Raw genomic sequence first — 15,128 nt, forward strand, 5'->3', positions numbered from 1 at the left:
TAACATTAATTACCCGATCAAAATAGAGTGGGTAATTAACTGCCCTTCTTTAGCAGTGCTAATTACATTAACAGAGAAGGACCATTGCAAGGGAGGATAAGAGAGGAAGAGAGGAAGAAAGACGGGATGAAGAGGCACCAGACAAAGACTGAAGAAAGCAAGGCAGCAGTGAGCCACATTCCTTTATGTGTGAGTGCATTATTTTTTTTTTTTTCTTTAACAGAGAGAGGAAGAGGCCGCATTGGAAGGAGACTCATGTGGTTCTCACTCTGGCCCCCAGAGGCTTGGTCCTCAGAGAGAAGCCGGCTTATTGGAGAGGAGAGAGATGGGAGGATGGAAAGGGGAGGGGGGAGGATGTTGTTTATCTTGACATGCTCTACTCAGTCTTTAACGCTCGCATCACAATTAAGATGCTGCGGCTCATCAGCTATGTATACAAAACAGTGTAACAAGCTGCACGAGCACACAGGTGATGGGCACAGTCAAAAATAGATCAGGCACAACCTTGAGATGTGGAGGCTTGCAGGAAAAGCTTCACGCTCAGGACACCGCAGTGTAACATAATAAAGAAATACGTGTAACCACTTCAATCACGACCATGTCTCCATTTTTCTTTTACTTGTTTTATTTGGAGCACAAAATATAATTACACCTTAAAATTTACAAATCACATTTGCAACATTTCTTGCATCACTTCAAAGAAAGATGGCTTAAAAAAAACATAATTATAAATTGCTAACATGTTTTAAATAAATAAGATTAACTGAACTCTAGAAACAAATTTGCAAATGTCAGCTACCCTTTTTGTGTGCACATCCTGAGAATGCATTTTGTGTTGTGATGACTAATACTGTGCCTTCAAAAATATTCATACCTTGGATTTTGTGTCATTTTCCAATGTTACAACACCAAAATGTGTTCTTTTTTGGTGGAATTTCTATGAGAAAGACCAACACAAAACAATATTTCAGTCTTTGAACATCACACAGAGCCCTGTTCAGCCCATCACCTGAGAGTGGAAAGAGTATAGTACAGTTGCAGACCTACCAAGATTTGGCCACCCAGCTAAACCTATGACCTGGAAAAAGAGAGCAGTGATCAGAAGCAGCCAAGAGGCCCCATGGCATCTCTGAAGCAGTACCAGAGATCTACAGCCCAAGAGGGAGAACCTGGCCTTTATGGGCAACAAAGTATTGCAAAAACAAATTAAAATTAAAAAAGCACCATATGCCATGTAGGAGGCACATGTGATAGAAGTTAACCTTGCAAGTTGAGGTCAAATGTTGACTTTTTTTTTTATCAGCATGCAAAACTATGTTTGAGGGAAAACTAACAATAGAAATCACTCTGAAGATACCATCTTCATAGGGAAACATGGTGGTGGCAGCATCATTTTGGAGGGACGTTTTTGTTCAGAAAGGACAAGCAGACTGGTCAGAGATGATGGGAAGATGAATGGAGGTGAAAGCAGGGCCACACCAGAAGAAAACCTGTCAGAGGCTTCAAAAAGACTTGACATTAAGGTGACCAGATGTCCCATTTTGTGTGAGACTGCGCTGCATTTTTCACTCCTGTCCTACAAATTGAAACAGTGTCCTGTGTGTGAATTCTGAAAAGTAAAGAAAAGAAATTTAGACTAGGCCCTTTCCTGAAGTGTAAAGAAGGCAGAGCTGCAGTCATCGTAACAGAGCTGCGTCGGCTGTCAATCAAACTACCAAACAGCGTCTCACGTCATGATCAACCTGTGCCCCAGTGCTGGTAAAATAACACAGAGCAAGAAAAGGACGTTGATGTAGCATTCAGAAAATAATGGAAACTATGTCAAAGAAAAGAAAGTTCAACTGCAACAAAGACTGGGGAACAGTTTATAACTGGGTGAGGCCAGTGAAGGGTGATTCTTAGCAAGCTTTTTGTGAAGTTTGCCAAAATATTTTTTTTTTATTTCACACAGAGGGGAGCGTGATGTTAAGCGAGACCGTAGAAGAAACAAACCGATCTATGGAGTCATTTTGTACTAAAACCCAAAGATGGCTGCAAGACAGACAAGGTAACGGCAGTCAAGATTACCTTAAAAACCGCTCAACTTTAAACAAAGGTTTTTCCGATAAACTTTTAAAAACTTTATTCAACCTTCTCAAAGTGAAACCTTTCTGAAGCCTAACAAAACTGTTTAATGTAATGCGAGATCTGTGTTAGACTTAAATTTATGATGTCATCATACTGTCTCACATTGTCCCTCATATGCATCCTTGTTGTCCCACATTCTTTTTTTTTTCTTTAGAGATCTGGTCACCCTAATTGAGACGGGAGGTAAAAGGTTCACATTCAACCAGGACAACAACTCTAAACATACAACCAAACCTGAGAAGAAATGATTTAGTTTAAATTGTGATGTTTAAATGTATGTGCTCAAGTGGCCCAGTCAAAGCCCAGTTTGATAACCCACAGCAAGAGCAAATGACGCATGTTCACCGACCTTTTCTTTCCAGTATCACTGATCCTGGGCTATGAGCAAAACTTTTAGTAAGTAGACAAACAAGGCTAGTAGAAGCATACTCCGAATGCACATCACCGTTTTTATGATTTTATTAGTGTAAAATGTAGAAAATCATAAACCCTTTTTTGTTCTTTTCACAATGAGACACCACTTTGTGTTGGTCCATCACTTAAAATCCCAACAAAATACTTTGAAGTCCTGTGCTGCAAACTGACAAAATGACTGAATACCTCTACAAGGAACTGTAGCTGTAGGAACGTGATGACATTAATAAAAGACCACCCGATGCACCTTTTTTTCTTTTTGTGTGAGCTGTTGTGCTTTTGCTTCCTATACTGCATAGTGACTAGACATTGGAAATGAAAGTTCACAAACAATTCGGGGTGAAAAAGTACCAGAGCACGGGTGAACTAAAGCATGCATTGTAAGTGGAAATAAAAGAAAAAGGATACAGCTAACTAATATTTCCTTTTACACAAGGACAATAACCTTTAACTGCGGCCAAACACATAATTGCTTTCACAAGAACCTGAAAAGTAGGAAAGTTTAATTAAAAAAAAAAAACTTCACTAAAAAAATCCATTACAGAGTGTCATTTATCAAAGTAATTGGCAATTGGCGAGCTTGCTTAATTTCATCAGCAGTTGGAAAGAGAACCAGTTTATAAAAACACGTTTATATTATTCCCTAAACTAACTTTAATAAGTTAAATTGCTTGTTCTTAAATAAATCAATATATGAATTCATTTTAGTAATAACCCATGAGACAAAGATTTCTCCCTCGAACGAAACAGTCAAAACAAAATATAAAGGTTCTACTATTCTGGAATGTAAGTTGTCTTTAAAAAGTCTACTACAAAACGACCTCTCGCTAGCTCACAGACGGTGCACACACATGCCTTTCGGGGTGTCTGTACACGCACAAAGTCCGCACCCCGCGTTTTAGAGCTGCAGCTTCCTATCTGAGCTGCCCGTCGTCCGTCGATGCTCAGCGATCCCACAGTGCGTCCTGCAGGTGTTTTGCAGGCGTAGCAAAAAACTGGATAGAGTGTGTGGCGGTGGATCAGAAGTCGGGAAAGATCTGCTTTGAAGCTTCAGGGGGAAATTAAAAGGGAGGTTCTCCCAACAGACACGCATAACAACAGTAAACTGTGCAGTCTTGCTGTTTGTAGCTGAGGCTGTAGTGCTTTTCCTGTGCATCTAGAGAAGATTGCTGGTCTTTGGACATTTTCATTCCCCGCCCCGTTTCTCTGACTGGTCGGGGGGAAAAAAAGCGGGGCTCGGGGAGACAGCGGGTGGAATCAGGGAGGAAAAGTTATGCTTAGTACGGATAAGCTTTTTCAGTCTCCCTGCTCAGTGCCAAAAAAAAGGGGAGGTAAGTGAAGTAGTGGTCTGGGGCAGATTGGGGGCAGGTGCTTTGCTACATCGGGGGGACAACCAGGCCCGTCATCGCTGGAGAGAAAAAAATATACAAAATCTATGATTCTAAATCAGTCAGGCGTTTCATCACTGTACATCACCCATGTCGCGTTCAGTCATAGCGTTTGCGTTGGTTAGTATAGGGTTAGACTGCATTGGTGAGTTCAGACAGCGGGGTCAGATAGTGAGTTGGATGACTACCTCTGAAGCTGTTCCCCCCCGAGGCGGGGCAGGCGGGGGAAGGAGAACCTTGGGGCCTGAGGACGGGAGCAAAAGCACTCTTCTGTTTAGCAGCGGAAGGGAAAGAGGAGAAAGGCAAGAGAGATGACGAGGAGCTGGAGCTTCCTGGTATTGTGGGGCTCGCTGGCATTACTGTGGAACAGAGAGAAACAAACAGTTTTAAAGCTGAAACCGAGTCCGTATCAGCACCGTAAGATCTGGGGAGGCAGTAAGGTCGTACTGTAGGGAGAGCTTGTGGGGGAGGCGCTGCTGAATCCGGGGGATCCAGGAACTCCAAGACTTGTCATGGGAACTGTCCCGTAGCCTCCAGTCATTCCCCCGCTGCCTCCGTAGCTCGACTGCTGGGGAGTGGAAGCTGAGGGGTAACCCCTCGGAGACAGGCTGCTGGAGTTACGGATATAACCTGGAGGGGAAAAAAAATAGAGAGTAGGCTCAGTTCTGAGCTTTATTGGTGACAATGACAGAAGAAGAGAACAGCTCTGGGCTCGGCTTGCTCACCTTGACTGCTCTGTCCTGGATCTCCAATGCTGACCCCTAACTGGGATGGATAGGAGCCCAGACCCATAACGCTCCCATGTGCTGGTGAGCTGGGCAGCGCCTGCAGCTGACTGTGAGGACGGGGAACGCTGTAGAGTGCCTCGGCTATGTCAGCTGCACGTTTCAGCAGCATGTCCTGCAGCAAGTCAGACAAAGTGAAAGACAACAGGTCAGTTTCACTGATATAAAGCAGGCGGTTTGTTTGATATACGTCAATGCAGCAATTCCTGCTAGAGAACATGAATGCACTAATTAATCTGGATAACTGAGAAGCTTTAAGCCTCACTCTGTCAGCCCGTCAGCGCCTATACAGGTTGGCTGACAATTTTCTGAGTCATGCTGGCTTCTTCGGGTGTTTCTTTTTTCATCTGTTGCGTGAATTAGATGCTGAAAAGCCAGCTGGCTGACAAAAACTAAAAGAAGAGAGCAACTTGCAAAACAAACGGACTTTTGGAGTCAGCCAATTTGCGTTCACCATATGTTTAATAATGCCTATTAACACTGTATGGTATTTACAGTGCCTTGCAAAATGTTTACACTAAAATCCTTCAGGATAAAAGCCGTGTCCTGTCGGCCGATTTTATACCTATATCAGAAACTTGTTTTGCTATACATCCTACACAATCCACACTAAGACTTCAGCATATTTTATTGGGACTTTATGTGATACACAACACAAAGTACTGTGTAATTTCATAGTGAAACGACGTGGACACGTGAAAAGTGTGGGAAGGATTTGCCCTCAAGGCAATACCATGTGAAACCACCTTTCTCTGCAAACACAGCAGCAAGTCTTTTAGCGTTTGTCTCCCATCAGCTTCGCACATGTGGACATTTTTAACCATTCCTCTTAGCAAAATGTCTTAAGCTCTGTCTTATTAGTAGAAGAGGGTCTGGGAATATTATAATTTTCGACTTTTGCCACTGATTCTTGATTCAGTCTAATGCATGAATATGCTTTTCATCAAAACCATTTAACTGTCTCTCTGGCTGCATGTTTAGGGTCATTATTCTGCAAGAAGTTGAACCTCCACTCCAGTTTCATGCCTTTTGCAGCTTCTAAAACGTTTTCTTCTAGGGTTATCCTGTGTATAGCTCCAGCCATCTTCTCATCAACTTTCTCAGCTTCCCTGCTTTTGAAAAGCATCCATGATGGTGCCACCAGCACAAATGCCCTATCAAAGCAAAATGCATTGTTGACTCTCGTTCTCTAACAAAGCTCTAAACCCTTCACAGAGCAGCTATATTTATACTAGGATTGCATTATGCACAGATTGACTCTGTTCACATTTTGTGTAACTTCCAGTATAAAGTGATTGCAAATGATTTTATTGAGGTGGATCTTCAAAAGGAAGCCTTAACGTTGCCAAACCTTTCACATTTTATTAGTAAAAATAGTTACACACCATTTCACAAAGGTGTACTACTTTTTGTTGGTCTATTACATTCAGTCCCAATAAATACATTGAATTCGGAGGTTTTATCATCATGAAATGCAAAAACATTCAAGGAGTTTGAGAGTCTGTATAATCAAACGTCAATCTTTCAGATATTTAATGTTCTATGTTAGCATTTACCTAATGGATGAGTACTGATTCTTCTAACTATAGGAAACACATTTGTGTTTAAGTACCTGATTACTGTGTGGATTTCCATACAGAGCCTCAACAAGATCTGCTGCTCTTTTTAGGAGAATCTCCTACAAAGAAAATTATTAATTTATTTAACATCTGCAGAACAAAAGTGTAATAATTAAAACTCCTTAAACAAATAAGCATAGGCAGGTCTTTCAGTAAGAGATTTCTCACCTTGGCTAGTTTCTCTGGGTCTCCTGGATGCCGAGGAATTATTTTCTGAAGTCGCTGAAAGCCGTAGTCTATGGTTGGCTCATTGAGGGCTAAAGAAAATCATTTGGTTATAAACTTTAGAGCCAATTATATAAAACCTTGTGTTTAACTTTAAGATCAGAAGGGTTCATCCTAATACCAGTGTAGATGAAGCGTCCAGGCGCTCCCTTGCAGAACTGCTTTGATTTATACGACAGCGTGACCTCCACAACCCCGGGGATGTGTCGAGGAGGCGTCTGTACACGGATGGCGTGTGGAGTGATCAGCTGAGGAGAAAGCCCAGAAACAGTGTCACCAAAAAACGCCTCCCCACGTCTTGTAAATATTTAGGCTAACTCATTACTGTGAGAAGATTCAATTGTTAAGACTGCTCATAAATCACCCAAATAATGAGACAAGCCATATGCTGTGCATTTCGTTTCACAATATGCAGCATCATTAGTGGGATGTTTCAAAGACAACTCTTACCTCACTCCAGACTAGCATGCTTCCAAACACCACCTGCAGCCCGTCGAAGAAGTTCTCCCCGATGACTATGACCATGGCCCCGCCAGTGGTCCAGCCTTCACTGGGGCTGATGGCTTTGATGCATGGGGTAGCTGAGGGAGGAAAAAAATAAAAGCTTCATTTACACAACATAGGATGACCATCAATTAAAAATTAAGAAATGAGGAGAAATGTGCCACTCTGCTTATACAGAGACTCCCAACAGCTCTTACGTTTGGTCATGTGTTTTGTTTGATAGAGCAACACAAAATAGTACAAAAATGTGAAGCAGAAGAAAAATGGTGACATGGTTTTACTTATTGCTGGAGAAAAGCATACCCACAACATGATGCTGCTACAGCCATTGTTGACTGTGGGGATGCCAGATGTCCAGGGTGTCATGCCATAAATGTACCATATTGAAATGGTCCTTTACATAAAATCCCAAATAAATAGACTGGAACTTGTGGTTGTAATGTGACAAAATGTGAATAATTGCATGAATACCTTTACAACTTTTTGCACTGTAAGGACTGAGGGAATAAGGTTTGAAAGCAAAATTAAAATCAAGCTATTTCAGTTAACTTAATTCACAAATTAGCGATAGTCACAAAAAAAAGTATCTAAAGAGCTGCTGAACAATAATTTGTGTCGCTTAAATAGTCAAGCAAATGGACATCCTCATTTAAAGGTCAGGTAAAATAAAACAAATATTCAGACATAGTACAAGAAGTGATCTGGCTCTGTATTTTTGTAAAAGCTATCGTTAATTAGTGCAGAAATGAAAAGATTTTAGACCTGTTTCAATAAATCTTAGAAATGAAAAATCCAAAAGCCCAAATAATCAAACAAATCCCTCTTTTTGTCTCCAAAGTATGTTTACTTGCAACAACACCCTGGAGCAAAATTCTCGGATATTAGTAGCACTATCCAATGAAATAGGACTGAGATTTCATACTTGTTAACTACATATTTTTCTTCCCCAAATTTCCCATAAAAAGTGGATAACAAATTAAGAAACAAGGCAATTAATATTTTACAAGACACCTTGACTTTATGTTAAGTTATTATGAATATATACTAGATGAATTTGTCCTATTCTTTAGAACAGTTGGCTTCATGAGCGAGTGTAGGAGTACAGTTAAGTTGAGTCTCTCATGGTGGCCTCATATTCCTACCGTATTCCATGCTATTCTCCACAGACTCTCCCGGCTCCAGTCTGCGAGCTCTCCGGCCGTGTTTGGAGTTGTTGTGGACGAACATGTTGTCAGACACGGCCAGGACGTGTCCGTCTACGCTCACCGTACTGGACAAGACCACCTGAGCGAGAGGACAGGGGGGCCAAGAGGAAGATGCATGAGCGTAACCGGAGCATTCAGAGAGCAAGTTTAAAATGTCAGATTGCAGCAGTGAAAGTCCCTGAGTGACAATTTGTTTCTCCATACAGGTGATGGTCATATTTCTTAATACATAACCTGACATTGTGGGATTTCCAAATACATCAGCGTTTGGGGGCTCACACACCCCTTCACTCCTCCACTCACCATATGGCCTCCCCCCTCAGTCTAACTTTTTGATTCATGCAGCACACAGCAGGCTCACGTTGTCTCCTCTTAATCTCCCAGTGACAACAAACATATGAACCAAATCTACAATTTCAGCCAGTCGTTAAAGTATTGGATGATTTAAGGCACTCATAATGGGATTTTCTGCCAACTGCACGTCCCCACTTATCTGAGCCTTCCAGAGGTGAGGCACAGATTTATACACATAACAAGAGGGTAATCTTAAATTTGTATCCTCCTTATTTACAATATTTATTTATGTTTCAGCACATTATAGCGTGTATTTTAAAATAACATGTGTAATAAACTTTGATCTGCGTTTCAAAGGCGCACATGGTGAGAGGTTTGCAGGTGAAGGAGCTTAACTAAAGAGAGAAGGAAAAACATATGTTCCAGAGGTGTTGGAAGGCAAAGGAAAATAACTGTAAATTATCGATCAAGCAGCGAACGCCTGCCCAGCCCCGATCACCTTTTAACCCAGGGACCCGCGGTTTTTGTGCGCCCGTGTGCTCATAACTTCTCAGCATGTGTCACACCACAGGAGTTAAAGCAAACACGGTGGGAGACGAGGACGGTGAGGGGCGGGGGGCAGCCGGACAGGAGGGTTTGCCGGGCAAAGGAGAACGCCAGAGAGAGGCCGCTGGTGCTGAAAGACGGGAGAGGAAGTGAGCTTGGGGAGTCCCTTGTGACCACTTCCTGGGTCACAGAGCGTGACCTTCCCCATCTGGAGCCAATCACTCAATTCTTGACAACTTCCTGAAACACCTCAACCTATTTCCTGTACCGAGGAGCTCCCACAGCCGTGTCTCCCACATATCTAACTCTTTGGTTTGTCTTTCCATCTCTCTGACTCCTTATTGATTTCTATCTTTCACCTTTAACTTCTCCAGCATGACTTCCACAGAAATACTTCCTCAGAGAATGCTCAGGAGCCAAATGGTCTCACTTCATATTAAAGAGTAAGTCAGGCTCATAGCTGATCAATAAGAGAATTCATCAAAATATGATTTATTGACCTTACCAGCTTAAAGTCCCACACTCATATAGAGTTTTGATAAATTGTTGTGTTTTCTGATTTGATAATTATTTAAAAATAAATAAATTTTAATTTAACATCCAGCTAAATACTATAAACAAAAATGCCATGTTTGATTTAAATTCAGTAGTTTCTGCTTATTACAAATGAAGCAAACTAAAGGAGATCAAAGAGCAAGTTTAATTAACTAAGAAACAAAGCAAACGCTTAACAAGACAAACATCTCTGCCAACTAAGCACTGCCTGTTGACTGAGAGCCAGAATGACACTGGAGCAGATGTCAAGATAAGGGTTGTTTTGATGCACTATTTTTAAGCTCTGGTGTTAGAAAAAAAATGTTCAGGAGAAGGAAAAAGGAATCCACTCAAGGTTTTGGAAACAACTTAGAAATCCAATGAATTGGGCCAGAACTTGAGGCACAAAACAGCAATGGTAGTGCTGCTTTCTGTGGGTCAAATGAGGTAGTTTACTTTTTAAGAACCAAAGGTTTTCCTGCTCTGTGGTCCTGCCACCTAAATCCCAGTCTTGTCTGGATTAGAAGTCGCTTTGGCTCCAACAGCAATTCTCTCTACTCAGATTTCAGGCCAAGTCTGGGTATGGCTTCTCCAGCTATTTGCTTTTGTAATGTCTTATCTAGAGGAAATTCAATGAGTAATGCTGAGCTTGCTGAAGGCGTTCAGGGAGTACAAAACACTTTGCCGAAACTTTAAACCAAAACAAGATGAATTTAGCATAGTGAATGGTGCATAGACAATAATTCATCACAATTACATGTATTGGTAGGTATGTGTATTCATATACTGGGTATTCATATTATTGATTGGGCTCAGCTTATTTGTTTGATGAGACCTTTGATCAAACTTTCTCATGTGAAAAGGACATACATAACTACATAACGGGGTGAGTGGGCAGTCAGGAGCAGGTTTTTAGACAGTATGAAAGTCATCATGTCATCACCGCCAACTGGCTAAAGGTTTTTGGCCTTAGCCAAGGTAACTAAAGTAACTAACTTAGGTAACAAAGGTTCAATTAGAGCTTTTCCTCTTTAATGTTAGAGAGCTTCAAAGATTTGAGACTTTAAATCTTAACTAAACAAACTTTCTGCCATGCGAGAAACATCATCTCTTGTTTTATCTAATTTAAGAGAGTTTATTTCAGCTGCAATTAGCTTTGTTATGCACAGTACCATACAGCATGACCTTAAATTAAAAAAATGATTATTTTGAGAGAGCGGCTTATTGTTTTGAGACAGATATTTTTTTCTGCCAAAACTAAGGATGGTTTCACATAGGGATGGTCAAGTGTTCAACTAGGCAGGAGATGCAGAATGGTGCACTTGGTTTGGTTTGGTTTGGTTTGGTTTGGTTTGGTTTGGTTTGGTTTGGTTTGGTTTGGTTTGGTTCACTCTCATGCTGCACTTATTGAAAGCAGATCAAACTGGCTGGACAACCTCATGCAGTTACAGCATCTAGTCTGGTTGTATTCTCACAATAAGAGAAGTGGACCAGGGTTCACTCACAGTTAAACTAAGACAGAATTTAAATGTTTGGTCTGGACCAGAAGTCATATTGTCTTTTATAACAGTCCAAACTTATCAAACTAAATGTGGACATTTCCTTTGGTCAGATCAGATCTGGTGTGAAAACAGCTAAGGGTTCATGAAGTCTAAATCATAAAATTCAGCTGTCCAGCTGAAGTGGACAGAGCAGCAAAGAGTTTTTGGAGATGGAAAGTATAAAATAAAGGGGACACACCATGTGAAATCCTAGGAGTCTCTAGGAGTGCAGAAAATTTTAAATCAGTCTCTCCAGGTGCAGCGTAGTTATCTTTTCTGTTTAGGTCATATTTTTCAACCCATTGAGATTTCGCTATCGCTATTAAATTTTTTGAACAATTACATCATGGTATTTGTTGTGGAACTTCTAAGCAAGGTCCTGGACTTCCGGCTCACTAATTTCGTGAATCCATTTTTATTTTCTTTGTCATGATTTTGTAGTCCAAGCTCAAGGATGCTGAAGATGCATAACCTGGCAGCCAGATTGATAATGTGTAGCACTCTAGCTCTGCACATTATCAGTGTAGGACTGCTACCATTAAAACTGTTTGGGGAAAGGAGGGAATTTCAACAGAACTGTTTTTGGTTCGGACACAAACAGTTGGAACCAGAGCGGTACAAGATGAATTCTCATGTGTTTGTGAATGCACAAATAATACAAGAATTCATCTGGAAGGCAAAGTTAGAAGAAGTACTTAAGCGGAAATGTTCAGTTGTGGAGTGTATTAACTCACACAATTCATACACTGCCACCCAACATCCTACAAAAATGGCCAAACGTGGTGGAGTGGCTCTCCCACCTGGTAGGGAGTGGGGTGTCAAATGCCTCCTTTAGATTTAAAGAGACCGCACTTAATTTAGTTGTTCTCAGACACACCTCTGAAAAGGGGTAAGAAAAGGGGCTTGTGAGCTACAATAGTGAGGAATTCAGACCAAAGCATTGCAGTTCCACTTTATATAGACCACAACTGAATGATTTAAATGTAAAAAGGAAGCCATTAAAAAGCTTGATATGTCCCCTTTAAGGGTTGCTTCATGCTCAGTGGTTTATATTGAAATAGACCGGATGAGAGACTCTAGGGTTTTTATTAAAATAGAAAAGTATAAGGGTGGTGTCTTTTACAACTGTGGCTATATTCTTCATCCTCTTGTATCAATGCTCTTTTTTATGTCCGCACACAAGCACACATTCACATACGTGTACATTTTTATGTACCTGGAATCTCCTCATGTCCCTCGGGTTTCCTGCTGTCTTCAGACAATTCTGATTGCATTTCAGGAAAAACTTCAAGAAAAACCTGCAAAGGTAAACAAAAGGGCATATATTTTATTCTTTTACATCAGCAGCAAATTATTTCTATGACAGTCTCCTGTATGTAATCACTTCCACCGCTCAGCACAACAAAAGTCAAAGTTGACATTATTTTTTTCAAAGCCACATCCTGTGTGATTGCATGTGTGCACATGTGATTACAGTTCTGACATAAATCCCAGCTGTTTAGTTTAGTTTTAAAGTCAATGTTGTTACACTTTAAATCAAGTAATGAGATCTGGAAGCACAAGCCGAGTGAAAAGTGCTGCTGTGTTTCAAAGTAAACCAGAGACAGTGATGTATGCCAGCGGACTCAGGGGACCGTGGTATCCCACAATGCCATATTTGAACCCCACATGGGAGCGCAGAGGGAAATGAAGTAGAGACAGCCACAGAGAAAATTAAATGAGGAAGTGGCAGGACGAAGGTAGGGAAGGAGGCACGCGCAGGTGCTCGCATGGACACAATTTTTTATTTTATTTTTTTCAAGTGCATGTGTCTCATCACGTATGTAACTTGAATCCAATGCACTGTGGAGCTGAAGAAAGGGAGAGGGGCCTGAGCTACACCACATAAAGCCTGAAAGAAAGGTGGAATAAATAGGGGAGAGGGAGACTACTGAGAGAGACTCCAAATCCCAGGTGTACACGGTTCGGAAACACAGCCAGCTGCCATGGCAACGCAGCTCTGCCGCAATCCCAAAGTCCCCACGCTGAGAGGCAAAGATGGGAAAGAGGAGGAAGCAACGGGAGCACATTCCATCACAGAAATGCAGCAAAGAGATGGAGAGAGAATAGAGAAATAAACTAAGAAAGAGGGTATGAAGTGATGGCAGGGGAGGATGAGGTTAAGGAGATCCATTCAGATGTTTTGCACGAGGAGGGAAAAAGAGCATTTTTGTGTTTGAATAAAGACAAAATCTCAGCTGTGTTGCTACGGACCAACATCAAACATTTAGCTCTTAAATTAATTGTCCACTCAATTCAACAAATAAGTACATTTTTATCTCACTTATAAAAATTAATGGATGGATGGAAGGACGGACGGACGGATAGATAGATGGATGGGTGGGCCAGTGGAAGGAAGTAAGGAAGGAAGGAACTTTATGTCTTTTTATGGTCTACCAACTGGGATTATTGCAGCTGCAACCCCGGCTTGCCGTGAAATGCACAGCCAATTTTTAAAAATCACAGTCTATTTTTGTGTGCATGGCTTGCAAAACTGCATTATAGGTCATGAACATTATTCTGTTGATCCACCAACTTTTGGATTTTCCGTAACCCTGAACATTTTTCACCATTTACACTGACATTTATAGTCAAAGGCAGACTACTGCACCTCCTGGCCTGTCTGTGCCAAAAGCCAAAAGCACAGTTAAAACACTATCCTTTAAAGGTTCTGACATTTAAAACACATTGCTAAGTTTAGAAGCTGGAAAACATTTTTTTTTTCTTTTTTTCCACACAATATTAGCTGAAATACTTTATATTAGGAGCTTGAAAAGTCCTTTCAAAACACAGAGTAAATGTACATTTCTGCCATCTGCGTGGCATAAAAACTCTATTAGGAGGTGGGAAAATTATTGGGGAGTAAATTTATTGAAGACTGCAGCTGTACTTGTGGAGTTTTAATAATCTGGGGGGGGGGGACTGCCCTGTATGGGAGCAGCTTACTGAGGGTGATTGCAGGAACTCTAGTTGGGATAAAATACCTGTTGCAGTAAAGAAATATGAATAGGAGAGATTGCAGCATCCACAACATCTCTAATGAGTGAGTTGAGTGCTACACAATCACAGTAATAATGCGTAACGGAGCAAATAGTGCTGATGGATATTAGTGTGTAATTTTATCGCATACACTGTACATGGCATTTAATTAACTATAAGACTGGGACTGCCTGCTCTAAAATGACTCAGATATGTATCAGAGACATTAAGTCCCGATCTGGACCTAATGCTATTCTACCAGAAAGGTTAAAGAGAATAAATCCTGAATCTCCTAAAAAGGTTTGAAATTTGGTTGCAATTATAAAGGAAAAATGGACAATAAAGCTAAATAATCTTCAACATGTTGTTTGTGTTTCCTCAGCTTATGTACTTTGATGTAAATTTTCCTATTGTAAAATATTAATGCTTCGCCGTTGAAAGCACTAAGTGTATAATCTGCCTAATTTGACTGGCTGGTTTGGAAGAGAGATGGATATTAAAGAAGCCGTGAAAACCTGCTTCAAAAGTTCAAAAGAATACATTGAATTTTACTGCTTTGTTGTTAGTTGTTAACACTAAAGACTCCATCAGAGATATTCCTACTTAATCACAAAAAGTGACAGAAATAGTGTCTGGTAGGATTTTCCATATGATTATAGTCAATATATTGTAAAAAAAAAAAAAAAAAATACAGTCACTATCTTATTAAATTTCAAATGAGCCCCTATTCTCTTTACTTTTCTTCTTCTTCAGGGTCACAACGTGCAGCCTGACTTTTTATATTCTTGGATCCTTAACAGCTTCTCTGAAAATGTATTACTGTGACTATATATATATATTTATAAAACAACACAAACACTTAGTATTCCTCAGGTGTTCTTGTGTATGAAAATGCATGCATGAATTAGTTACAGCAAGAGGGAACCAC

The 15,128-nt window shown here is 40.7% G+C and overlaps 1 protein-coding gene across 4 annotated transcripts in view; it reads right to left on the minus strand.

Moving 5' to 3' along the window:
• Positions 1–607: 607 nt before the first annotated feature.
• ebf2 (EBF transcription factor 2) overlaps positions 608–15,128 on the minus strand; it is a 42,635-nt gene continuing 28,114 nt past the window's right edge. For 2 of the 4 annotated variants that reach the window (XM_021316991.2, XM_012863515.3), the window contains exons 7-16: positions 12,399–12,480; positions 8,205–8,346; positions 7,009–7,139; positions 6,680–6,806; positions 6,502–6,590; positions 6,327–6,392; positions 4,655–4,829; positions 4,377–4,559; positions 4,118–4,288; positions 608–3,949 (exon numbers count right to left, since the gene is read on the minus strand). In XM_021316991.2, the coding sequence (XP_021172666.1) occupies positions 3,918–3,949; positions 4,118–4,288; positions 4,377–4,559; positions 4,655–4,829; positions 6,327–6,392; positions 6,502–6,590; positions 6,680–6,806; positions 7,009–7,139; positions 8,205–8,346; positions 12,399–12,480 (1,198 nt within the window). In that variant the 3' untranslated portion in view covers positions 608–3,917. Of the gene's footprint in view, positions 4,289–4,376; positions 4,560–4,654; positions 4,830–6,326; positions 6,393–6,501; positions 6,591–6,679; positions 6,807–7,008; positions 7,140–8,204; positions 8,347–12,398; positions 12,481–15,128 lie in introns of all 4 variants that reach the window. The other 2 variants (XM_021316990.2, XM_021316989.2) reach the window with 1 other exon arrangement.

The sequence above is a fragment of the Fundulus heteroclitus genome, chromosome 12 (genome assembly GCF_011125445.2).
Source record: "Fundulus heteroclitus isolate FHET01 chromosome 12, MU-UCD_Fhet_4.1, whole genome shotgun sequence".
In the NCBI taxonomy this organism is placed as follows: domain Eukaryota; kingdom Metazoa; phylum Chordata; class Actinopteri; order Cyprinodontiformes; family Fundulidae; genus Fundulus; species Fundulus heteroclitus.